The sequence below is a fragment of the Neolamprologus multifasciatus genome, chromosome 12, assembly GCF_963576455.1.
Source record: "Neolamprologus multifasciatus chromosome 12, fNeoMul1.2, whole genome shotgun sequence".
NCBI classification, from domain to species: domain Eukaryota; kingdom Metazoa; phylum Chordata; class Actinopteri; order Cichliformes; family Cichlidae; genus Neolamprologus; species Neolamprologus multifasciatus.
The window spans coordinates 3612441-3639437 of NC_140450.1; the positions used below are offsets into that span (position 1 = coordinate 3612441).

At 40.5% G+C, this 26997-nt stretch overlaps 2 protein-coding genes and 1 long non-coding RNA gene across 3 annotated transcripts in view; 1 reads left to right on the plus strand and 2 right to left on the minus strand.

Annotated features, from left to right (window-relative positions):
• prkg2 (protein kinase cGMP-dependent 2) overlaps positions 1 to 14590 on the plus strand; it is a 42125-nt gene extending 27535 nt beyond the window's left edge. Inside the window, exons 9-19 of the mRNA XM_085180301.1 lie at positions 922 to 990; positions 1255 to 1353; positions 2048 to 2198; positions 3760 to 3896; positions 5828 to 5917; positions 6002 to 6143; positions 7189 to 7352; positions 7486 to 7608; positions 7820 to 7882; positions 8403 to 8469; positions 10798 to 14590. Of these exons, the coding sequence (XP_085036427.1) occupies positions 922 to 990; positions 1255 to 1353; positions 2048 to 2198; positions 3760 to 3896; positions 5828 to 5917; positions 6002 to 6143; positions 7189 to 7352; positions 7486 to 7608; positions 7820 to 7882; positions 8403 to 8469; positions 10798 to 10893 (1201 nt within the window). The 3' untranslated portion in view covers positions 10894 to 14590. The remainder of the gene's footprint in view (positions 1 to 921; positions 991 to 1254; positions 1354 to 2047; positions 2199 to 3759; positions 3897 to 5827; positions 5918 to 6001; positions 6144 to 7188; positions 7353 to 7485; positions 7609 to 7819; positions 7883 to 8402; positions 8470 to 10797) is intronic.
• The window catches only part of LOC146506184 (uncharacterized), a 351963-nt gene that overhangs the window by 174744 nt on the left and 150222 nt on the right, over positions 1 to 26997 (minus strand). The gene's annotated exons all lie outside the window — the stretch shown is intronic.
• Positions 13349 to 26849, minus strand: bmp3 (bone morphogenetic protein 3). Its single transcript, XM_085180311.1, has 3 exons — positions 22865 to 26849; positions 20642 to 21564; positions 13349 to 17762 (listed from the first exon to the last, which is right to left on the minus strand). The coding sequence occupies exons 1-3, from the start codon at positions 23139 to 23141 to the stop codon at positions 17571 to 17573; spliced, it is 1392 nt and encodes a 463-aa protein (XP_085036437.1). The 5' UTR covers positions 23142 to 26849; the 3' UTR covers positions 13349 to 17570.

The following is a 26997-nucleotide window of genomic DNA, read 5'->3' on the forward strand; positions in this document are numbered from 1 at the left end:
ATGTAAGAACTAATTAGGCAGCTCATTCTTTTGTCTTTAAAGCCATAACACATAAAAATGTGACATGATATTTGGATGCAAACTATGTGATGTTTAGAATCTCCTTATGCCAGCATCATTTCCTAAATGTTGCAGCAACAAACAAAGAAATTAAAAACATGTTTTGAAAACCATTTTAAAAAGTATTTTATGAAAGTTTGATCTTATTTGACCTTGTAGATGAGGTCAGAGGTCCAAAGTAACGTATTTCAGATCCCCAGACATCATTCCCGATATGTTGTCAATACAAACAAGAAACATAGTTTAAGTGGCTTTATGCCACCCTCAGATCAATCTACTGACCTTAAAAGTCTGACATGATATTTTAAATCTTTATACTTTAAAGCAGCGGTCTCCAACCTTTTTTGCGCCACGGACCGGTTTATGCCCGACATTATTTTCACGAACCGGCCTTTAAGGTGTCGCGGATAAATACAACAAAATAAAACTAGTACCGGTACCGAAAAAAAGAAGATTTATTCATAACACACGTGAAAAGACCAAGAAAAACAGAGTAAACGATAAAACGATAACAAAATAACGCTGAAAACCGATAAAAACCCTGAAAAACATACATTTCACACCTGAGCCTCAACTCTCGCGGCCCGGTACCAAACGACTCACGGACCGGTACCGGTCCGAGGCCCGGGGGTTGGGGACCGCTGCTTTAAAGGCTTTTTGTTTCCACCAATAAATCTGTAACCATGAATGGTGGGTGTAGCCAAATTTTAGTGAATTGTTTATCAGAATGATTTAAAAATGTTTCAAGTTTTGTATTCACGGAAAAAACACACAAAAGCATATGTGTATAAAAATAGCTTCATAATGCCAAACGTACAGTTGTCTTAGTTTTTGTGTGCATGTGATTCACATCTCTTTCAGTGACGACGTCAGGTCTGCCAATATCATTGCTGATGAGAACGGGGTGGAGTGCCTCGTCATCGACAGAGAGTGAGTGTTGAGGTTTAAAATAACGCCTCACAGGTTGTAAAAAACATGCTTTTGTTCACCCGATAATGACTCTGAACAAAGATGCCAGTCTGCGATGAAGAACAAAGCTGTACTCTGATACATTTCAGCCGGTGTCAACATTTTCTTTTTCCAGAAGTTTTCCCACAAAAATTCATTCGTTATCTCACCGCGTTCGATCACTATCAGTGAATCAGCCAACATTCCAGTGGTTCGTTTGCTAATGTGCCGATGTCTTTTTTCTAGGACATTTGATCAGACGGTGGGCACCTTCAACGAGCTGCAGAAGTACCTCCAAGGGTACGTGGCAACACTCGATCGCGACGACAAGAAGAGACATGCCAAGTAGGTGCAGCATGTTCGGGACAGTGAACAAAAATGTTCTGAGCGTGGAAAAAGAAATGAGTTGCATTACTGGCTACTTATTGCAAAACAAACTGCACATCACTGCAATGTTTAATTATTCTCAGCTTCTGGGTTGATACGATGTCTGCAGGTTATTACGTTTTCGTGTTGCAAAGAAGATTCACGTTATAGTTTTTTCATGCTTAGATTGTTTTACCTCTTGTTTCAGTTCAGCTGTTTTTACCAAGTTAAAGTAGAAACATGACACACCATCCTTCTTATCCGGGGTCTTTAACGAGTACTGAAAAACTTCTGTTCTTACTGCATCCATATTGAACTTTTCCACTTCGATCAACGACTCTGTGAGCTTTACACATTCATCCCTTTTCAAACACACTCATCTTGTGCTTTACGGATAATACAGCGAGGAGAAGACTGATGAAAACATAAGCTGGTGTTCGCCATCTGAGGCACTCGTCTGTTAGCCGTTTTTTCTCTGTTAAAGTTTTCGTTGGCTCACTTGTCAGCAGATGAAATGTTCAGATATTCACTTAAATTGTAATAAATTATGATTTGAAAATCACAGACGTGAAAACTCCACTCACAGATGTACAGTGGTTATGATATACTGCTTCTCCTGCTAAATGTTTAGGTTACGGTAGACACTCTGTTTTTGTCTGTGTCTTCCATCCAGGAGGTCTGTGTCACGCCACCAAAGTCAGCCTCTGTCTCCTGACGTCATCCAGCTGAAGGAACTGGTTTCCGAATTCTCTTCATCCAGGCCCTTTGATCACCTGGAGGTCATTGCTACCCTTGGGGTCGGCGGGTTTGGACGAGTAGAACTGGTAAGAGCTGACCTTTGGTGAGTTTGAGAATCTTCCAGCATTCAGTTTTATCTGCAGTAACTGAAAAATGCAATCTGTTGGACTGAGAATACTGAAGAATATCCTATTTCTTTTTGTATGTATGTATGTTTCTTATGTATTTCCCCTAGGCCAAATTATTAAGCGCTATAAATATATCTCCTATCATCTCTATGCTGACAACATCCAACTATACTGTTCCTTCAAAATGTCTGAGTTTTATAAATTGTCTAATTTAAGTAATTGCCTGACAGAAATCAACAAATGGTTATATGACAATTTTCTCCAACTAAACTCTGATAAAACAGAAACTCTAATTATTGCTCCAGACCACATGGTCCCAGAAATTAGACAGCATATCAGCTTCTTAGACCCTTATGTAAAATCAAGCCTTAGAAATCTCGGTGTCGTATTTGACAGCTCGATGTCGCTCGAGCAGCACTCTAAGCAGCTGGTCTGAAACGGTTTTTATCATTTACGGAATATCTCTAAACTCAGACTAATGGTATCAAAGCTTGAACTTGAGATGATTATTCATGCTTTTATTTCTTCTCGTTTAGACTATTGTAACGGCCTTTTTACTTGTTTTAACAAATCAGCCTTAAATCGTCTTCAGACTGTGCAGAATGCTGCAGCACGACTCTTAACAGGCACCAAGAGAAGATCACATATCACTCCAGTCTTGGCCTCCCTTCACTGGTTGCCTGTAAATTTTAGGTTTCATTTTAAAATTTTACTTCTAACCTTTAGGGCCCTACATGGTCAAGCTCCTCAATATCTGACCTGCTGAAACCAGATTCATCTTCTCGGGCTTTAAGGTCATTAGATCAGAGACTGCTGGTGGTACCGCGCACTCGTTTTAAAACTCGTGGTGATCGGGCCTTTCAGACGGTGGCACCACGGTTGTGGAATTCTCTCCCACTGTCTCTTCGCTGCACAGACTCCATTGATTCTTTTAAGAAACAGCTGAAGACATTTTATTTAGAAAAGCATTTGATTAATTTCTTCTTATGCTGTTTTTATAGTTTTATTGTTTTACATTGTTTTATTTACTGTTATATTGTTTTTATATTCCCATTTCCTGTGTTGTAAAGCACTTTGTGATTTTTATCTGTGAAAAGCGCTATATAAATAAATTTTACTTACTTACTACTTACTTTTTGGGGTTATTATCCATGAGCGCTGCGCAACCGGTTTTGCAGCATTTGGTTGAATCTTTGCAGAGAGTGTAGTCCTGCACACTCTTCGTCCTGCTGGTTGTATCAGCAGTAACACCATCAATAAACACTGTTTGATGGTTGATGCTCTTCTTCTCCATCCTTTTCTCTTCCCATCATGTTAATCTTGGTTTCATCTTTGCAAAGAATCTTTTTTTCAGAATTGTGCAGGTTCTTTTAGATGTTTTCTGGCAAACTCTAATCTGACCTTCTTCATATAGAAATTATTATTCTGATAGTGCATCAATTTACTCTACCGAAAGTTCACTAAGAAGGTGTATATGTAGGAGTAAACTTAATGTTTACCCTGTCATGTCCATCTGCAGGTGAAGGTGAAGAGTGAGAATGTCACCTTTGCACTCAAGGTCATCAAAAAGAAGCACGTGGTGGACAACAGGCAGGAAGAACACATCCACTCGGAGAGGAGGATCCTCGCAGAGGCTCGCTCGCCTTTCGTAGTCAAGTGCGTCCTCTTGCCCAGCCTTGGAACTCATTTCCATTTTTTATCCTACACGATGAATCTCTGCTCCATTAGTCTGGGAACACAATGCTGCGCTTATTAGTTTTTGATGAGATCACCGTCGGGGACCTGAGCAGATTACATCTTCTCAGTGGGGTAGAATAGCAGGGGATATTGAGATGTCTGCTAAGAAAATGTGGTTATTTCTTATGAAATATTGCAACAGGAGCTTTTCTTTGTCTTTTGTGAGATTACGATGATCCGATTTCACCGTATGCGGTGGAACAGACTCTGATATTAAAGCCATTCTTCACCTTCTGTAACGCTCATCCAGCTAACCTCCTCTTCATGCACTCTGTGTACCTATTTTATTCCTAATCTGTTTTCAAGACCGACGTCAGGCGATGTAAGACTTAAGGCTACGCACGGTGGCATTGTGGTGGAGTGGTTGACACCCACGCTGCAGTTTTAAGAGCCTTTAAGCTTCATGTTGAATCGTGGATGTCGATCTAGGCTCCTATTTACGCTAAAATCTGAAAACATTACTTCATATATTAAGCAAGAATTAATTCATTTATGTGATAATTACAGCTCGGGCGAAATTTAATAATTTAGGTGCCCTGCTTCCTGTTTATCATATATTTTGTATTTTTGTTTGACGGTCTAGCAGCCTTCTGCTAGACCGTCAATTTTATGTTGCAGTCTAAACATATATAATGATTTTTGTGCAATTTTAGCATCATTTAACAGTTTTCAAGATATAATTTTTTGAAAAATGGGCCGTTGACTCACCTGATTTTCCCCACGTTGAAATCAAGGCAGTATCAAGAAAAGTCCAGCACTCCTGCAAAGTCCAACATTTGAGTACCAGAGATGCGTTACTGCAATACTTTTTTCAAGTAATGAGTAAAGTAAGGGATTAGTATTGCAAAAAGTTTAATTAGATTACTGTTACTTTCCCGTAAGCACGCTGCATCACTGCGTTACTAAATCGTGATTTTGTTTGTGAGAGTGTCTCGTGACAATGACGTTAAGCGCGTGCGACCATGCAGAGTTTAAAGCTTGGAAGCACTGACATTACTTTGAGTTTGATTCCGTAAAAAGTGACAAAAACATTAGCGTCCGCTGTTCACTCTGTGTGGGAAGAAAACGTATTTTTGCATAAAGTTAAAACTAATAAAACAAGTTTTCAAAAGAGACTTTTTCATTTGATTCAATTTTATATGCAGAAAAAACAGAATTTGGCTGAAAAGTCTATTTCTTTATTACTTATCCGGGTTGTGCATCATGTTTTCAAAAAGTAACTAAGTAATAAAGTAACTAATTACTTTTGAAAATAAGTAATCAGTAAAGGGATTACTTTTTTATTTTATTTTTTTTTTTACTTTCTGTTGACCACACACTAAAACAAACAAACAAACAAAAGAAAACTACTGATTATTTTGAACATGATATTTGAATTCAACAACACTGTTGTAAATATAGCATAAAGAATACTTTTTAATATAAAATTGTTGCCATTTTCATTCAACATTCATGGCTGATTGAGCAAATATGACATGTTTAAAAAACAAAATATCAGTGGAGTCAAAATAGAATAAATACTAGATTTTCCAGATGGTATCTAATTATAACTGATAAATAAATGATTTGGTTAAATGTGTGCAAATTTTTTAGACCTGAGAGTCTTAGCAGTTGTCTGCCCCTGATGGTTCTTTCACCAGCTGCACACGTCTGGTTGTCTTCAGTCTCAAATATCGTCGGGTTCTTTATCTTAAAATGTAACATTTCTCGAGGCAACTTTAACCTGGTTTAAAGTTTAAACTGGTATTTAAATAAAACTGCGTCAACCGTCTAAATAAATAAGGAATAAAAAGACTCATTCTGATCTCAAATGATTAAAGCTAAACTTGTTTGTGTTTCATTTTCTCCAGACTGTATCGCACATTCAAGGATAACAAATATGTGTACATGCTGCTGGAGGCCTGTCTGGGTGGAGAGGTCTGGAGTCTGCTCAGGGACAGGTAGGAGATGCCAACCACTGTCTGGAGCCACTGTCACAAAAGCTGCAAAAGGTTTTAATAGGATGTTTGGGTTTTGGTCTTCAGGGGCAGCTTTGATGAATCTGCTGCTAAATTCTGCGTGGGCTGTGTCACGGAGGCTTTCGAGTACCTCCACCGGAAAGGTGTCCTCTACAGAGACCTGAAGCCGGAGAACCTCATTCTGGATTCTGAAGGATACATCAAACTGGTGAGATTAGTTCCAGGAACTAAACGCATTTTGTCTCAGAACCATGAAAGAACAGCAGCATGTTCCTCCCGCTTTGATGACCAGTGCATTTCTTATAGTTTGGAGTCATCAGGCTTAATCAAAATGTGTGTTTCCAGACTCCAGGATGCAACCGTTTTGGTCTTAATTGCGACCAAAAAAGTCTGTCAGGCACAACTAAACGTTTCCTTTGGTCACACCTGTGTGTGCCTGACATTTGGCAGGTCTGTCTAAGCGTTTTGCTTTGTTTTTTTCTCCACCCACGTTCTGCGTCATCCATTTAAATGCTGTGCAAATTGATGCAGCTAATCCCTCTGCTCTGAGCTCTACTGTGCCCTGATCTGTGACTCACAGGTACTTCTAGGGTTTGTGGCTTGAGTCACAAGTTTAGTGTTCTGCCGAGTACGTCATGTATTAGTGACATATGGTTAATTATTCACTAATATAAGAATGGGAGCACGGTAGCACAAGGGTTAGCAAGAAGGTCCTGGGTTCAACTTCTGGCCGATGTCTTAATAGCGTGCACCAGTGCGCGCAGTATTAACTATAGTTTAAATAGTTTGGTAATAAGCAATTAAAAGGGCTACTAAAAGAAGGGGGGATCACTGTAACTACAGTTTTAGTGGTTACTGGCACATTTACTGAAAGCAAGTCATGAACATCACGTCTGCTGATCCAGCAGGGCAGTGAACAAATGCTCTGACAAGCTAGTTATGGATACAGTAAGTAGAAAAGATAAGAAAACAATGAATTAGGGAGAAATTCATGTCACATAACACATTTTTTGTTTCTTTTTCACGTGTCTGATAAAACTGCTTAGACGTCAGGATGTTTTATGGCATCTAAGCAGACATAAGCAGCACAGTGGTTTCTTAAAGAGTAAGGCTTTTAATGTAGGCAGGTATTTTTGTGGAAAAGCCTTAAAGGCTCCCCAGAGGACTTTTAAAAGTTTCAACATTACTCTATACTTGTATGCTAACAGGCTGACAGTAAACATCTCTTTAAAGACTAAACTCTCCTTTTCCAGGTCGACTTTGGCTTTGCCAAGAAGATCAGATGTGGCCAGAAGACTTGGACCTTCTGTGGCACTCCAGAGTATGTGGCACCAGAGATCATCCTCAACAAAGGCCACAACTTCAGCGTGGACTTTTGGTCTTTGGGCATCCTGGTGTTTGAGCTTCTTACCGGCAGGTTAGAGCACGCGTTCTTCTGCGATTCCAATCTGCAGCGAGATCATCCTTTCACTCATCCGCTGACCTGCAGTCATTTTTACACGAAGTACTGCTAAAGCTGAATATCTGCCGATTCTTTCTTCACTCCACAGTCCTCCGTTCTCAGGAATTGACCAGATGATGACGTACACTTTCATCTTGAGAGGCATTGAGAAGATGGACTTCCCGAAGAAGATAACAAAGAGACCGGAGGACCTCATACGCAAGCTATGCAGGTACACATGTGCAGGCCGACATACCTGAAGCTAAAGTAGACACAAAATCCTCGATTCAGATTTTCAGGAGTCTGATGATGGCTGATGTGCTCAGTATACCTGACACCCAGGTACATTAAACAACAGAGCAGGAAAACATAACCCAACCTTCTTGGAACTAACACAGTAATTAGGTGAAGAGTTAATTTCCTGACTTTGATCTGTTTTATAGGCGGAACCCCTCAGAGCGACTGGGTAATCTCAAAAATGGAATAACTGATATTAAGAAGCACAGGTAAGTAGGAACTGACTCGTTTGTTGTGGATCTCAGCGGGAAGATTAGTTCCACAATTTAGCACTGATTGAACATTATGGATGAAGGCTCGTGGTTTATAGCCTTTACAATTAGATAATCACTGAACAGCGTGCGAGAGCAGGATGCAAACGTCGTCAAGGCTTATCGAATGATTGAACTTGCCACTTGCCTTTTTCCTTTACGAAGACAGCACGAGGCTACCGCATTACAGGAAACAATATATATTACTCTCATAAATCATATCATGCAGGGATTAATATGTTGTTCTTAAACGTGATGCTGACCTAGTTCTCATTTTCCGTACTGAGCCAGGAATAGAAGTCAAAGTCCAAGTAAAATGTACAGAAAGTGACATTTAACAACCAGTCGAATCACTGTTCAGACTTTAAATTGGGACGTTTCCTACGTTGCGTTTGTTCTGACAGAGTCAAACTCATATATGTAAATGTGAGAAGATAAATACACTTACAGATGTGTGTTTTCTCTAATGTATCTGAAGGTGGTTTAATGGCTTCAACTGGGAGGGGCTGAAGGCAAGGACGTTACCATCGCCACTGAAAAGAGAAGTAAGCTGTGATCAAACTTGTGAAACTTGTAGTTCCACGTCGTGACTGAAGCGTGATTAAACTTTCAGGACAAAATATCTGTTTGCTGTTTAAAGTGTGCAGGAGACCTGTAGGCAGATTAGCCGCTGAAACAATGATCGCAGGACTTTTTAAAAGTGAAGCGTCCTGACGTCACTTCGGCTGTCTCCGTCTCTCCTTTTGTTGTCTGAGCTGCACTTCAGTGTGAAGGCCAGGACAAAAGATAAAAGCAGCTACAGCAGACAGGATGAGGCAGCTCCCAGAGCAATTTTATATTTGTCAGATTCACCACTTTATTTACACCAACATGCTGCCAATCTTTAGTTCACTTCTAGCTCTTTCTTCCTTCCAGCCTCCTCTATGTAAAATCTCTCAGGAACTTTGATGGAGTTCAGATTTATTTTTCATCCAGTTTCCATTTGTTCTGCTTTTCTTAATCTAGCGTGTGCTGATCAGAGATGGGCAGTAACGTGTTACTGTAATCCGATTACTTTTTTCAGGTAACGAGTAAAGTAAGGGATTACTATTGCAAAAACGGTAATTAGATTACGTTACTTTCCCGTAGGAACGCTGCGTTACTGCGTTACTAAAACCGTGATTATTTTTGTGAGAATGTCTCATGACAGTGACGTAAGCGAGTGCCACGTTCGTGACAACAGCTGTGTGCAGATCAACAATGGATCATATATCGCAGGGGTGTCAAACTCAAATACACGGTGGGCCAAAATTCAAAACTGGAACAAAGTCGCGGGCTAACGTTAATATTTATTGAAAAAAAATCTTCCTCTAGATATAAGAATGAATCTTTTCTTATGGACTCAAACAGGTTTTGCTGAAAAACTGAATATGGAACAAGCAAAGCTTAATACTAAACAATATATATATTAGCTGTATAATACCAGTAGGCCAGCTCTAACAGTAATTTGGTATGGCTTCGCGGGCCAAATGTAATTAGGCTGCGGGCCAAATTTGGCCCGCGGGCCAGAGTTTGACACCTATGATATATCGAGTGCAGAGAGAGTATGAGCGTGCAGCGTTTAAAGCGTGGAAGTACTGACCTTACTTTGAGTTTGATTCCATAAAAAGTGACAAAAACATTAGTGTCCGTTGTGCGTGGGAAGAAAACTTCTTTTTACAGCGAAAAAAACCCCTAAACTTCCAAACAAGCACCGAGTAGCTACGACGTAATGGGAAACTCACAGAGAAACTCGCGGATTCTTCCACTGACCGCTGCACACCTGCACCAGGGTAAACCTCCGCCTACCCTACTCCTGCTTTACAGGTGAAAATAGAGCAACAGGAGCGCTAGTCTTTGACTTTATTTATTTTCTGCTGTGTTTTACTTGCATCTATTTGAAAGACTGAGTGTAAACACAAAAAATATTTTATTTTATGTGCTGGAATGTGCAGAAAATATTTTTAAATGTTAAACAAATTTCTTCCAGTCAGAGAATGGTGCATATAATTAAATTTTTACTTGATGCATAAAGTTAAAAGGTTAAAACTAATAAAACAAGTTTTAAAAAGAGACTTTTCCATTTTAATACATTTTGTATGATGGATTATGCAGAAAAAGTAGAATTGGGCTGAAAGATCTATCACTTTATCACCTATTCAGGTTGTAAATCGTGTTTTTAAAAAGTAACTAAGTAACTAGGTAATTAATTACTTTGAAAATAAGTAATCAGTAAAGTAACGGGATTACTTTTGGGGGGGGGGAAGTAATCAGTAATTAGTTACTGATTACTTTTTTCAAGTAACTTGACCAACACTGGTGCTGATTGCTTGATTTTCCCAAAAATCTTACTGTAGTTGCTTATCTGACTTTAACCAGTCAGTGTAGAGCCCGAGGAGGTTTCTTCCAGCACAGACATACCTAACCCACAGCAGGCATTTCTTCCTTCTTACCCTTACGTGTGTATTATGAACGCACACCAAATGTCTTATAGTTCCTGTTGTGGAAAAATGGGCTTAATAAGGATAAAGGAGGTAACTGTCAGGTGAATTCCCAGCAAGACGTGGCCATCATGCTTTCTGCCTCCTGCACACTTTATACTGTTACACATTGGAAAAGGAAACCAGTGTCCCCGGCTCATGTGTAGTGATTTATCATCACAGCAAGTAGCTCCACATTTGATTTAAGTTTTATTCCAGCTGCCCTTCCTGACACAACCCCAGAGGGAATTTGTATTACCCTTAAAAATGCCATGTTGAATTTTGTTGCCCCATCAGTTGTTACTATTTGATTTCAGACCAACTCAATGTTTATGCTAACCATCTCTCTCTCCTCTTCCTTCCTTTGCTCCATAGCTTACAGGACCAACAGATCACAGTTACTTTGACAGCTACCCTCCAGATGATGACAGTCCTCCTGATGAGCTGTCTGGTTGGGACATGGACTTCTGAGGACATCTCCTCCATCTTTCCAACAGTTTCCTTCCACTGCACACATTAACAACTAAAATATAACAGGAAAAGTGGACTTACAGGTGACTTTACATCACCTCAGCCATGGTTTAGCAGCTTTATGATTGTCACAGATTGACAGATAATTGAAAAGGGGATATTACCAAAAGGTAAACCCGTATTGCTCCTGCATCTCCATACAATATGTGCACATTTGAATGGAAGCCTTCAAAGGTGTAAAGGTTTACTGCTTGACTTTTCTTTTACTCTCTGTTTCACACTATTTTTGACAAAGATGTTGAGAAAAATCGAAGCGATTCAGAACAGTTTTAAGCTGCTCCAACAGCCGTGTCAGCGTTCAACATTCGAACAAAACTGGATTAAATGCACAAGCTTTTACCTCGGAGGAGTCGGGCCACCACCGAGACATCTGCTGGAAGCAGATTAAGAACATTACCAACAAAACAAAAGGTTCTGGTTAATGGTGCTCAGTGTCACATGAATTAGCATGAAGCTGCCTAGCTTAACATACAGGATTAATGTATTAATCGCTAACCCAGAGAAAACTTCAGATGTAGCCCAGATGCAACAAAAAAAAGAAAGATTTCTAATATTTGTGTTGAATCACATTAAGTCAGGTAAGTTAACACTCGGCTGGCTAATGTTAGTGGGCTAAGAGGACACTCAGGGCTACTGTGGCTGCACAGAATCAACTAGCTCAATTTGTGGTATTACTGTGGAATATAACAGGTTCTCATAGTTAGAATAAGTAAGGTTAGCATCACAGTAGGATACAATTCTTTCTATACCTTCTATATGACGTACACTCATCAGCAACTGGGAGTCACAGCCATATTATCAGTTCAACACCTCGTGCAGCCACACAAACGGCTTAATTGGCTCACTGCAGAGTTAAACAGCTCGTTATGAAGCCATCAGCCTGGAACCGGGTATTGGGATACACTAGGAGTCCATAATAACACTTTTATAAACATCAATGAGCTTCTCTATAATCTGCTGCTGATATGTGCTGCACCAGGGTGGTGTGCTGGATAAACACCTCCACCCCATATTCAATTAAAATGTTTATTTTTATTTATATAGGCCCGGTTCACAACAGTTGTCATCTCAAGACTCATTACGTTATAAGCTAAAGATCCTACAGTATTACGGAGAGAACCTCAAAGATCACATGAGGTAGAGAAGCAGAACCAGCCTGAGGGAGGGGCAGGAAACTAACCAAAACTACAGGAGAGTTGATCCCATGCAAAAGGGCGATATAAACACATGGGAAGTGATAACAGCCAGCACTGTGACTGGGGGATAAACTCCATGTAACTGTCCCCTTGTGGAAGTTTGAGCCCCTCTATAAAGCAGAGTAACCCTGTGAGTTATTTTAGAGCTGGTGGAAGAGAACATGCACTTCAATCCTGAACGTCCACTGTAATCTTAAAACATCTCCCAGTGGCAATGTGGACATTTCAGGGTAGCTTTCCAGTTGGTAATGCCCACAAAAAAAGAGTAAAAACACAATATATTGTGCTAACATCACATTAGAGTAACTACAGAAATGCAGAAATTACAGAAATGATTCACTGTCGTGTTTGTAGTTTTAGATTTCCTGAAGTTATCGGGTACAGCTCAAGCTTTTTTAAGTTTGCCCTCAGGCACGGTACATTTTATGGATGGTGCAGAAACACTCGGATGGTGTCATCGAGCTTCATAACAGATTGCTTTGGAGGGACCAAGAGTTTATTCAGCTCAGCATTCTTTGCCATACGTCATACTATTCTGACATCGAAACATCGATGCGGCCTTTATTTCCAACAGCTAAAGGGAATTTGAGGAGATGATGAAAACCAACACACGCTGGATATGTACGCCAACAGAAACATCCATGAAGCATCTGTAGCTCCTTGTGCCAACTGTGTTATCCTCACAGCCTCTTCACTTTTGTCACAGACGACAAACAAAGACAGGAACACCTTCTCTCCACTTGAATCATAAAGTGTGAGCGTCTCGCGGTGGGCTTCCTGAGCCGGAGACACGTTCGAGCCGTTGATGATGTGAGGAGGAACAGCAGAGGCCGAAGTGAGCAGAATATGTTTAGGGTTTACTGTGAGGTGATTCTGAGGAACCTGGGGTTTAAATTGGTGTGTTTTCCATTTTAAACACTTGAGGTAGCACGTCTCTGTGTATATACTCAATAATATAAAGCACAAGCATCCGAAATACACAGTTTATACAATCTAACCTACTTGCTCCTTTATATAAACCTTAAAAAAACGGGTGAGTGAATTTGTAAATATCATGTATATTGTAAATGTGTCCTCTGATTGGTGAATGTTTGTGTGAGTTTGGAGGAGCAGTGCTGTTTCAGGACAGAGTTTTTTAACTGCATTTACACAATCCCTTCAAACAGATCGGTTTAACATTTGAACTTTTTCATTGTGAACATTTTATTAGTAAAGTGGCATTAACTCCAATTTCCTTTGGGCTGATCTGGAGGTTCTAGTCCACAGCAGATATTTCCTTTTCCTTTCAACAGCCCTAAAACAGGTCTTACCTGTGGTTGGATCACACTCAAAGATGTGAGCTGTCCTACAGTGGCCCACTTGTTGCTGCAATGGAAAACCGGAGGTGGATTTAGACGTTGAATTCACAAATTCTACTGTCATTACTGCAGAGGCAGATCTGATTGTAAAAGCAGAGGCACTTTGGTTAATGGCAGTCAGCGGAGCCCTCTCTGACAGCTAGTGGTCTGTGTGTGAGAGTGGAAGTTGTTGGTTTATTTAAATGACTCATGATGTCTTGCATTGTAATCAGAAGATTCTCATCACAAAAAAGTTTTATGAAGGTAAATATGATGCAAAATTTGAGGGCCTGTAAGATAAAATGTAGAAAACATTTTAAGTTTTGTTTTCACTTTTAAAAATGTTTCACACTCTTGTGTTACATCTACAAGCTCTCACGCGTTGCTACATATTTACCTTCGTACAGTTTAGGCCAGCAAGCCCACGGGGTGTGATCAGAAAGTTATGAGAACGGATCAATAAAAGTTTGATTCATTCTCACCTTGTTGTGCAGCTTTGGAGCATTTTCAGCGTGGCTGCTATTCTCTCAGAGGAAGTCCCATTATGTACTTGTACCTCTGGTATATGCTGGATTTATTCCACCACGTCAAAATGGTGATTCCTCAACCTTTCAGTGGGTGTGCTTCAACCTTTCAGAAAAGCAAATCTGGCGAGTGTACTTTGCGCTCAAACTGGACAGCTAAAAACCTGCTGAGCTGTACCTGCAGACCCAGCTCTCATCAGCCGTGACAGGGCGAGATACAAAATCTGGGTCAGCTGGAAGCAGAAGTCTGAGGTTGGTGAGAAATCGCAGCACAGACAGCGAAATTTGTCAGAACTGGACATCCGGGGAGGGATCTAAAAATAGCAGCCACGCTGGAAGATGACTGAGAAGATGACCTTATGCGATTGGCCAAATATAAATCAGGCAAAGCTTTTGAATTTTACGAATATGTTCGAAAGTTCTTAATCTAATGTTATAGTGTAATAACAGATATGTGGGGAGGCAGCTAAATGCTGACTTTAACACTTTAAAGTGATTGAACTTAACTGGATTGCTAATCAGCACACATAATGTGCTACACTGTATCTATACCTGCCTTTGTCTGATGCGATCCTGAAAATATATATATATATATATATACACTGTATATGAAAAAATAAGTAAATAATCTAATAAAGGGACAAACATCCCTGTACATACAGATATACCTTTGAATTTTGGTACTTGTACCTCAGAAACAGATTTTGTGTTATTTTCAGGAGGTACAGAGGGAGAAAATACATGAACTTTAAGTATTTTTCTTTTCTTTTGTTTTAAAATGGGATACAGCATTTCATAACCAAAGGTCGACAAAAAATAAATACAATAAAAGTCTCGATAGATTTTGTTCTTGCATACTTTTATTCATTTCTTTGAATGCTTTGGAAGGAGGGTCCGAGCTCAGAGGAGGGAGACCTTTAAACAGTTCACCACACTTTCAGTCAGTAGTGACAAATGTCCATCGCAGATATAAAGACCATCGACATTTCTGAGCTTCGGCCCCCCCTTTCCCAGACCACACCTTTACAAGATATGCAACATAGAGAAAATAAATAGATGCATGTTAAAGGCCTTTTCCATATACAAATATATTTTATGAAGCTTATTGTACAGGCATTTCTTTGTTTAACCTACAGCACAACATTTACACGAGAAGATGAAACAGTGAAGTGAAGGTCGATGCGCTGCGCCGTAGGCGACTGCACCGATTCATACTCGGAAAGTTGAGTCACGAATGCAGAAAAAGCGAGGATCCAAAAAGTGACGCGTCAGCAGTCGTCACATCTGCAAAGTTGTACTGGCACAAACGGAGGAAGCCACTTCGTTCTATAACATGCATTTCTAAAAACTGTCGGCACAAAACGAGGAAGCACAAACTGTAAAACGTGTCGGTACAAAATATAGAAAGTTACACGATCTGCCCTCGGGTATTGATGCAAAATAAATGTCTCTGGATTATCAAAATGGTTTGAAATACATTTGAGAATAAATTCCACAAAAGAATACGCGCTATGTTCACTCTGGAGCCTATTTTGTACCATAAGAAAAATACTCAGCTGCTCGCTTTGACTTGAGCTTCACGATGAATCGACTCAAACTTTTTTGTGAAGCAGAAATCCACCCATTCAAAAAAGGCACTTCTATCTCAAAGACGCATCATTGTAGTAGAGTGAGCTATATACAAAGGCAATGTACAAGTGTATAGAAAAAAACGCTGCTATAATTACGTCTATTTGCTCTGAATAAATATTTGGTTTTACGAACTGTGACAATAACGCACAACTCAAGGCAAGGTTACGACATGTTAACTGCTCCTCCAGGTGTGCCTGTTGTTTGTAGCTGATCTTAACACACCCATAATGATTTATGTAAAACCCACTCTGTAGAATAATACACAGTAATAATAATGACGGTCGTATTGCTCATAACGTGAATAACAGAAAGGACATAATAATGCACAGCTTGTTTTTGCTTCATCTCATTTTTTCTACTGCCACCACTGTACCCAGCTGATGCTAGTAGCTTGCACCAAGTACCACTTTTCTGTTTTTCCTGAAGCTGAAAAACAGCACAGAGGTGAAACTGAAATCCAAGTAAAAGTCAGAGTAGTGGTACCTTTCAATATCCTATACCTTCAAGAAGTTTTTTGGGGTGGAAACAGGTAAAAAAGAAAAACTTGCATATGTATTTTTTCCTGTGAGAATAAAATTTTAGGAGGAGAGTATTTAAATGAATCATAAAAACTGGTAGCAGGCAGTTTACTGCAAATTGTGCTCAATTTAACACTGAAAAAAGTTTATTTTGACCTGTTAGTTGGAGTGTTTCGTACGAATGAATGGCTTAAAGCTGTCAGCCCATCCTAAAGCTCTTCCCCCCAAATGCCTCCAGCGGAGCCCCACATGTTTCTGGTCCTCAGTAATACTGGTGTTTTCATGAAACGCATCAGAACGTAACTGAGTTTGAAGCGGAGCGTCGCAGAGAAGAAAAACGTCCCAGCAGAAGTTGCACCCCTGCAAAAATCCATCTTCTGCTGGGTTTTAAAGGCAGCCAAATTACTTTTTCAGAAATTTTATCCACCTCCACCTCCGAGACCTCACGCAACACTTTCCATCAGTTTCTAACAGAAGAGTACGTCAAAAACAGCTGCCTCTCACTGAGCATTACTTTTTGCAGTTCTGGCCTCGTGCTAACAAGTTAATCTGGCCTCACCTACGAGGTTTACTCAAAGCTTTTTCATTTTCTTGGTGAAGCAAAACATGCCTCAGAATGTCCCTGTTAATGATGAGACCACATGAATGTAGCTTACTCTTCCACCTATAATAAACTCTAAAAAAAATGTTGTTTCTGTACAACAACAGAGTTAAACATAAATATGTAAAGCAACCTAAAAGTCTACGTCACAATTCTGGCTTTGGAATCTAATATAACCCTTTATAGCAGCCAAGCCAAAAAACGATACAATAAATTCTCGTATGGTGAATAACACAGTGATAGTACAGACATAAATACTTACACATAGTAACAAAAACCATGCAAATGCGAGCAGAGGTGACCTGGAGGTGACAACTTCAAGCTATGAAGGAGAGAAAGATGAGTACAACCACCCCGCCCTCCCGCGGGCACCAGCTGAAATGAAGATCTTTTTTGGTTTTTCCTGAAAAGCGAATATTTTCCTTCAGTTTTTGTCTCTTTTATGCCTCAGCTGGTGTTTGTACGACTTGATAGTGGGTTTATGATCGCGTCCACCCTGCCGTCGCCCAACTGATAACTGAGCAGCGATGATAAATACGTTTAAAATACAACTTTTACTAGGATAACTCACGTGATCCATTTCTTCCCACTGACAGTCACATCGTCACCTGGAACAACAGGCGGCGCTCTCCTCCAGTGCAAAAGGGAAGTTGTATTCACTTGATATTTGTATCTGAGTGAGTGTGTGACTGCAGGAACAGGAGAAGAGACCGTCTTTATGGCTGTATGTGGGGGTTTTTTGTTTGTTTGTTTTTTACTTCTCTTTATGACACGAGGTGTGTGCGATGAGGCCTGGGAGGAAAAAGAAACTATCTACAGGCGCAGGAATCTACTGTCATGTTGGGGTAGACTTTCAGCACCACGTTCTTGTCCTCGTCAAAGAAAAGGATGCTGAGGGAAGACATTTTCTCGGGGACGCAGCACGGCTCGGGGATGCCTGGGACGACGCCCACCGCCCGCACTATGCTCTGGATGGTGGCGTGGTTAGATGGCTTCAGAGCCTTAAAAAAAGAGCAAATAAATGTCATTTTAAAGTAAAAGTTAAACAGGACATGTTTCTAACAAGCTGGGCCTTGTTTTCCAGAGTCACAGAAACCCAGAGTGACAGCAAATATTCACACGTACATTTATTTTTCCTTCTACCGAACATATTTGAAAGCGGAAAAAAGACATTCAAAACGTCCCCAAATTTATCACCAATTCAACAATATCAAACTTTACTTGTTGCTGAAGTTCTGCACATGTAGTTTTCCTATTTGCCATTTAAGATCATATATAATCTTATTTGTCAAGGGCATAGCAATATTATTCAGTGCAACTAGCATGCAGCATTGGCCGAAGGGTCTGTGGGTCTGAATTTAAGTTCACCTGCACAGCTGCTTCATTCTCAACAGGAACCAGTAAGCGATAGAAGTCTTCCCACACCACTCCACAGAAAAAAAGTGCACCCTTTAATCATGGCTATTTAGAAGCTTCTAAAACTTCAACCTGACAAACGAGACAACGTTTTCTGCACAGGCTGAGCAGAAAAGCTGCAGGAGAGGGAGGCGGCCGCCTTAAAAGCCCCAGGCTCTACTTCTGGGACTAATTACCTCCGACTACAAAGACCTGTGACTCCGACTTAATGAATTAAGTGGATGTAGCTCGTGCATTCCGGCCATGTTTAAAATACCTGCGTGGTTATCTTATCACCGGTGCCACGAGCTAAACGGGAAGTTGATGTTTAACATCAGGCAGATGTTTTTTTGTGTCTCTCACTTATTTTCATCTTCTGTGTAAAGGCTTAACGTTATCCTGTGTAGGGACTTCCTTCAAGATACTCGTTGGTTTGTTTTAGGTAATAAAGTTTTTATTGAATTTTGATGAGGAGGTCAACCAGCTGTTTATGAGGACGCTGGTTTTCTTACTAAGCATCTTAGACGACATCTGTAGCTTCACTATTACTGCAGGTTTAATATAGTAGGACTGCTTGGGCTAAATCTAGATTTACATCTGATGTGCATCTTTAAAGACAAAGACTAAGATACAATCTGAAGATAAAAGCATGAAGAACTATCTGCACAACTACTGTAACTACTTTAACCCTGCTGTTGAAGATTAAAGCCAATGACATAAGGCTTGCCTGTTATATAAAACAGAAAGATAGCAGGGACCTCTGAGGTTGATTTTATGCATGTTAAGTTAATGCAAAGCAGTAAAGAGACTGCTATCTGAATGTAGCCCGTCCTATTTACATAATGTATACCATACTGCAAAAAAAGTTAAAGACTTATGTCTGCAGTCTTTAGTTACAGAGCCAAACAATTCTTACAGGGGTCGCCAAGCCAAGCCAATAATGTCCACGGCTGGTATAGAAACTGATGGCTCTAACCTTCAACTATTCTTGTCATTTGCTTATGAAGGCATGACTGTCATTTAGGACTGTGTCATAAGGAATCATTAATAATCACCATGTAAAGAAATGGTTTTCAAAAAAGTTACTGTAGAAAAAAAGAAGCTACTGGATTTAACTTTAGCTTAAAAGTATGGGGACGACCACCTAATGGGCTTCACTATTGTCAAGCAGCCAGAGCGGAGGCCATTAAGGATTTCTGCAAGTATGGAGATGGTTAAATGTTCTTTCCTTTGCCAACCAGCACCACAAATTCTGCTTGGATAGACAAATTATTTGCTTTTCATTATAGCAACTAAATAGACATCATCCTTTCAGAACCATTAGTAAATTCACTCTGAGACTTGCAAATGATAAAGTTGCAAAGATGGGCTGCTGGTGCTAGCATTGCTAACGTTAGCCTCACACAGCACATGAATCTAGGGCAAAATACCACGTATATTTCTGCAGTATTTAAAATATGATGAGATTGCAGTGAGAGATTGGTTTCTAGTGGCTCTTAAATATTAGAAAATGGCCAGTTGTTTAAATGGGAGAAAAATAGCCCAGGTGACCGACACTTACAAACATTCAAAACTGAGGCAGTATAACGGATTAGGTTAAGCATTAGCCATATATTTATTGTAGCTATGTTAAAGAGACATTTGTTAATCCCATTCTTTTCATATTGAAAATAGATTTTAAACTGTGTTGCTTAAAATCTGTGAACTGTAGAGACAGGAAGTTCAGTTAATTAGCAGTCTGGCTAGCAGTGCAGCCTAGCGTTGGCCGGCTTCCATGGTTACATGTCAGTTTACTCTGACACAAAATGTAGAACTACAAATTTTTTAAATATATATACTGCAGAACTATGTGGCTTTGCTAAGCTATCGCAATTTTCCATTACAGACAGAAATAAATGTGCTATCACTGTTTTTTGTACTTACGTAGCAGTTTGTCTGCTTTGTTTTCTCCAATTTAATCAGCTAGCAGATTATTCACCATCTTTAATGGCCATACTTTATTGCCTCGGGCCATCCTTTGGTTCTTTGCCCATGTAGAGGATATAAAGATAAGTTCTGCGCTTGCGGATCATCTGTAAGTTGCCTAAACTGCTTTCATAAAACTTTTATCTGCACTATTAATATCAAAACAGAACAAAAACTAAATTTAACAAAAAAAAACATTGGTTTTTGGTTTATTTATAATCTTCAGTTGTGAAAAACCAAAAACAGATGTATTATCTTGAGAGTATTGAATTAGTGCTACCATTTTAGGCTGTGATCACTTTAAAAAGAAAAATTCCATCTTTAACCAGCTCTCACAAGTGACCCATCTATAATGACGAACCAAAGATCAGCTTTCCCTCTTCATATAGCTAATTGGTAGAAATACTATAATTGCCACCGTACTGAGCTTTACCTTCTCTAACCCACTAATTTTTGCTTTGGCACCTTTAGTACTGTCTAAAAGCACTATAGTGTGGTGCTACCGGGCTTTGAATCTCACCTTTGGCATGGGGAACTGGCAGGACCCTGAGCAATAATAGGCATCAAACGACTTGGGCGATATAATCCATTCGCTCCATCCAATGTCAGCAAAGTCAACTTTCAGGTATCTCCGAGCGCAGTTCCTGGGCTCGTTCCACTGCTTCTTTCGCGCCTTTTTAATCGTCTGCTCATCAAACTGTAGCAAGGGCATCTTATGCCGCTGATTCTTGCGTGTCTTTTTACGCGGCCGGCGTGCCTGTTTGTTTTCAAATGGTTCGTAGGGAGTTGTCTCGTCCCAGCCGGTCGTCTCATATGGATACTCGGGACCAGGAAGTTCATTATTTTGCAAAGGTAGGAGAACATTCACTGAGCGCCTGTGTCTGGGCTGCGGCTGTCCTTCGGTGTCGTTTTGCTCTTGTAGTCCCAGTTTATGGAAGCCGTGTGAAATGGAGCCCTCACCTCTCACTGAGTGGGGCCTCTGGAGAGTGGCTACCACACTTTCAGGCTCTGAAATGGCAGAGTCATTGGCATAGACCAGGATGTAGGGTGAGCGGTCTGACAGGAGCTTCTTCCACGGCTGGGAACCTTGTGAAGCCACTTCAATCCCAATAAGCAGCTCGTCGTGGTGTTTGGCCTGGTTGACCACACGAGTTATGTCCTTCCACTGCCAAGATATGAAGTCCCTGTAGAGGGTGGACACATTGATCCGAAAATGTCCAAGAGTCCTCATCTTGTTATCCACAGATGCAAAGCTCCAGATGACCATGTGGATGTGGCTGTGCCTCCTGGGACCATGGCGAGCGCAGCTTTTGGACCTGGAGCAGCCCTGGGTGCTGTTCTGAAGGTCTCCAATGTAATAATGAAGAGTAGCTGACAGGATGTCTTCTGATTTGGTGAGGGAGGTGAGGTTGAAAATCTGCAGCTGTTTCTTGTTTATAGTACCTGTGCATATAATGAGTAATATCATGAACAGAGTGCAACACGGTTCACATCATTTCAAAAACTGACCATGGCCTTTCCTAAACTTTACTGCTAGTAATAATAATTTATATGTTTGTATTTCCTCTTTTTAGTCCAGCATTTTCATCATCAGGCTTATGTTGTGCACTTTTTTGCTCAGGTCATGAAACAGTTGTTCACCCTAATGCAATATAATTATTTGGGGATTTTAAAAAACGTATTAAAAAATCATTAATTACAAAATATTTTTAAAGATCGGCAGGACACAGGACGATTCACCCATGGAGCAGTTTTAACAGGCTTTCATTTTGAGGATTGCTTCAATCAAAAAGAAAATTGTCACTGTAAAGAAAGAACAGAAGGTTAAAGAAGGTTAAAGAAGGTTTCTTTAACCTTTTAAACATGTCATTGCTTGCAACAACATAGCAGAAACTCCCACTTATCTTCACTGCTTTGGGATAAAAGCAGAAATTTCAGGCGAAAACCAAAAACTCCAGCATGGCCAAATTCTTCTGAGGTTCAATTGTGAAATATGTTTGTGATTTGGGTGAACCTGCCCTTTAATGCTATACCATACAGCAGCCGGGCGACAGGAGGCAGTGTAATCTAACAAAGTTTAACCCTAAGTGGCAACTGGTCGCCCCATGGTCCGCGTGATAATAACACAGCCAAGTGTAAACACTTGAGGGTTTATTGGATTAAAGTTACTATAAATGAACCTGAAGAAGAGGAAAAAAAGCTCCAGCTGAAAGGACATGAGCGCTCTCTGCAGTGGAAACTCAAACTCTGCTACAGCAGGCAGTCTGGGCAGCTGCCAGATGCTGGCTCCAGAGAAAATTTATCAAGACTATCTGACAGTAAAATCTGAAGGTGTGAACAGTTGTGCGGCCAAGCTATGTTAAATTGCATGCCACCATCTGATGCGAATCTTTTACTCTTACTGGCAAAAGGAATGCGTAACAGGTTGCTCACATTTCCATTACTGGATCAACAGGTGTATTTCTTTTTCAGCTCCGCACACATGAACGGCATCGGTCTTAACGAATTTTACATTATTCTCTATAAAATAAGACTTACTCAATATTATAGATGCTCTTTCTACTTTAAGTTTTTCATCTATTGATGGAAAAATGTGCCGATTTGCATTTTTACTATGCAGGTGATTCAAGCTGATTGAGGCAAAATGGAAACATCACATAACATCAAAAAGGCAGGCCGGTCACTGACTTCTATGCTGGTAGAAGTCGGTGTTCTTAATATACATAAAACATTTGATACATACCCCAATGCGCTTTGAAACTACGAACAGTGTTGCCGTCCTTGAAGGGAAATCCAGCGCTGTTGTACTTCGCGTAAAGCATCTGCATGTGCTCCGTCATCGTATCCTGTAAAAGCGCATCCCGGTCTTCTTTTGTCGCGTATTTTTTATCCACCGAATGCGTAAAATCCACCTTTCGTCTCTCGGGGATATTGTCCGTTTTCAGCATCGCGCACAATCCAACGCACAAATAACTCCATCCGTAAAGCAGCACGATCACAAATCGAGAGTAGAGTGCCATGTTCGAGGCAAAGGAAACGTAGCAAACGAAAAAATAACAGCTGTGGAAAAACTAACACGTTTCCGAAAGTGGCCCCTATCTCCAGAAACACATACCATCACCTGAGTCCTCTGCAAGAAAATGACACCATCACCTTTGACACCGGTCACAACAAGAGAGGAAGATGCGTTATCCAAGTTGTCTCTACTTTTGATAAGTTGCAGGTCTAAATGTGTTTGAGTCAGTAAAAAGATAAAGATAAAAATAATAATGATAAAAAGGTTCCGGCGCGCAGGATGAGGTGTGAGAAAGCAGAGGGAGAAAAACTGCGCCTCTCCGACTCTAAGCTGATTTCAGGTCCAGCAGTCAGCCGTCCCTCAGTCTCAGCTTTCATTGAAGGTAAAGCATGTTGTGCTTGGTATTATAGGGCTTGTGGGACCAGCTGGGTATTCCTCTCTCCTTTCTCTCACACACACACTGCGCACACACACGTAACACATGCTCACCCTCAGAGAGAGAGAGGGGGAGAGAGAGAGTTTCCTGTTCAAAATACTTCTACGCACATTCAGCCTGGGGACAAATTATCTCGAATTATCTCGTTATCAAGAGCCGAAGGGGGCGTGTTTTGTCGGTTGACTCGAGACGGAGAGCGTGAAAATATTTTACTAAACGACATTCCAGAGGTTTATTGAACTGATTTCAACACCTAAACTGCTGCCAGAGAACAGCCCCTCCGTGCGTAATTTCTACTCCGCAGAGCTGCGCGTCTGGGCCGCGCTGCTGAATGAAGCGGCTTATTGTCGGAATTAAAGGCTTTCTTCCCTACTTAGTTTAGTTCAATGGAGTTAAGCACACACATCCTGTACCATCACAGTCCGATCCGGATGCATACTGTTCTCCGCCTTCCCCCCAAACAGCCCATCAGGCGGGGTTTGAACACCCCACCCAGTCGGCCTGCAGTCCCCCCCACCACTGGTCCTCTTTCAGGGGCACTCGGGAGGAAATGATTAGGGCATTTCCCCGCCCTTGGACATCTGATGGCAATAATATTAGCATGCCATGTCTTTCATAGCAGTCAACAGGCTGAATGACTTTAACGTCTTCAGCTGCTACCAGATAAGCAAGAAGCATCAGGAGAGGAGCGCGAAGGCTCTGCCTTCCATTCTACTTTTGGAAACTCTAGGAACCACAAGCAGGCCTGCACTCAGAGAGCAAAGTGCTCTATTGGGATATGAGATAATATGAGGTCTTTAAGATATGACGGGGCCTGATCATTTAGCACTTTGTAAGTAGGATGTTGGACAACTCTGGATTTAACTGTGAGCCAGTCCCTAAAGTGGACAGTGATTAAGAGTATTACTGCCCTCAAAAATAAAACAGTTGTCAAAGGAAAAGAAAACTTATTCAAGTAAAGGAACTTACAAATGGTCAAATTCAACATGTATGTCCGTGACTGTTGAACTGGTGAGTTTTAACAGAGGTGCCCGTGGTGTTTAACTATCCAATGAAAAAACTATTAATTGACTCCTGTGCTGAAAGACACTTCAAATTATAAAGTATACTTGGTACATCAAAGCTGATGTTCTAGATAGAAAAAACTTTGCAAACCATGACTTTATAGATTGAAACAAATGTTCCAACAACACTTCAGCTATAATATTTAGTTTAAATCTACTATTTTTTTTAAAGCCAGTTCTGAAAATAAAACCCACATGAAGTGTCAGAAACTGCAGTTCCAGTTGTGGCCACTTGAGACTGGCCCCAAAAGTGAGTCAATCTCGTATATTTGTATATTAACATTCCCAAATTTATAGCATTAAAACAGATGTTTTGAACCTGGTTTTGGTCTCGATAGTTTACCCTTCGTTAGCAATTGTACAGGAAGGCTTTTAGGTATAACAACGCAGGCGGCTCCAATCAGCAGAAGTCTGCTAGGCCACACCTCTGCTAATTAGACATTTTTATTGGGTTTGTATTTTTGGACAGGTGACATCCTTCTCAAGTTAGCGCATTCAAAAACTTGGGTGTCTATGCTGCCCACTCGCCCATCCAACGGGTGACAACAATAACCCGTCAGCCTTTTTGGCTGAGGGGTAAAACGTGGTTGTGTGTTTGAAAGTGAAAGCGCTGTAATTTAGCTTAGGATTTAATTTGGAATTTATTTTTGCATGTCAGCAGCTATCAGTAGATTCACAAGGTTATTGTAATATCTGCATGCCAATATTAATCTATTAATCATAAGGTTGTTGGTAATGAGGTGTCAAACACAATAATCTGTGAGTGAAAACTACAGAAAAAGACATCAAACTGAGGTGAAACTGAGCTTGTTTCATAGAAAAGGCTGAATCGTGCCTCTGCTGCAGTCTGAATCCACCTCTTTGCCTCAAGTTGTGCATATTAGGGGCAAATCAGACCTCTAACTAATGTTTAACATTAGGGGTTTTAACGCTTCAGGTAAAACCCCAACAGCTTAAAAGCCCAATAAAGGAAATGAAGGGGAACATTACTGTTTAACCTGGACTTTATTGTGAAATCATCCCTGTTTGCAGACATGATCTGGGTGGATTCCAGTAATCGTTTTAAATGCTGTCTTCTACAGAGGTAAGGCATTCAAAGAACAACCAACGCATTTCAGATGCAGTGCCCTTGTTTGCCTGTTTGTTTTAGATGGCCTTTTTCCCGTCTTGTGCACATCTGCTGTTTTCATTGGAAGGTATTTGGAACGACTGATGCAACTTTCAGGGTGGGAGAGAGAATAAAGCAGCCAGTTCCATCGCCATTACCTGGCCACATAAACGAGCCGTGGCCTGTAAACCTAAACAGCTGTAGATGAGGGTGAAGTGTTCATTTGCTGCCCGACTTCTCATTTCCAAACACAACTACAAAAAAATCTCCAAACTGAAAACAGAAAAAACAACAACAAATAACCAAGTAGTGAGACAGGCAGGTGGAAGGTTTCTCAATTACAACATGCGCTGCACTCAGGTTAAATATGCTGTTCGACAAGGCAGTCAACAGAGAAACCACTTAGGTTGTAGTTACAGCAAGAAACAAAAAACAGTTTACACACCAGCAACCACAAATAGATGATAAAAAATACATAAAACTGCACGAAAACATGTTAAACACTGAAAATAGGCATATCCTACATTCCCAGCTGTGTCACTTTTATAACTCCATCAGACTTTTCACCAGCTTTGCTCACGATAACCACAAAAACAGGCCCAGAACTCCTATCGTCTTTAAAAAAGGGAAGGAAAAACGAAAGAACAGTAATGATTAACAACCCCAAACCAGACCGTCATTTCCCTAACCCCGGTTTTTACAGAACCACAGCCCAAATAGCCTTGTCACCACACATATTATTTCAATGAGGACAACAGGGTCCAATTCGGTGAAAACAAACAGATGCAGCAAGTGGAAGGCTTCTCTGTTTGTATTAGAATCAACTAATTTGTTTGAAGCTTGTGACTTTCAGGGGAAAATAGGTGATAGATTAGTAATGAGAAAATTAATATAAAGACGAGATAAATGTGGAGGTGACAGTGTGAGCTTAAAGGCTCAGCAGTTAAGGAAATAAGCTTATTTGATTTGCACGTCTGTGCAGCAGATAAATGTTCACAGGTTCAGAACAGCCACTCATAAAACCCCAATCCTAACCCCTAGCCATTTATTTATTTATGCGTGCATGTCTGGATTAATTAACCAAGATTTAATGTGTTCATTATTTGTTAGTTACCTTTGGTAGGTTCTTGATTTGAATCTCCTGGCTGGCTGAGGCCTCTCTATGTGGAGTTTGCATATCACTGTGCCTGCACGGGTGTCCTCTGGGTAGTCTTCTACCCTCAGACTCGCTAGTTAGGTTAATTGGTGACTC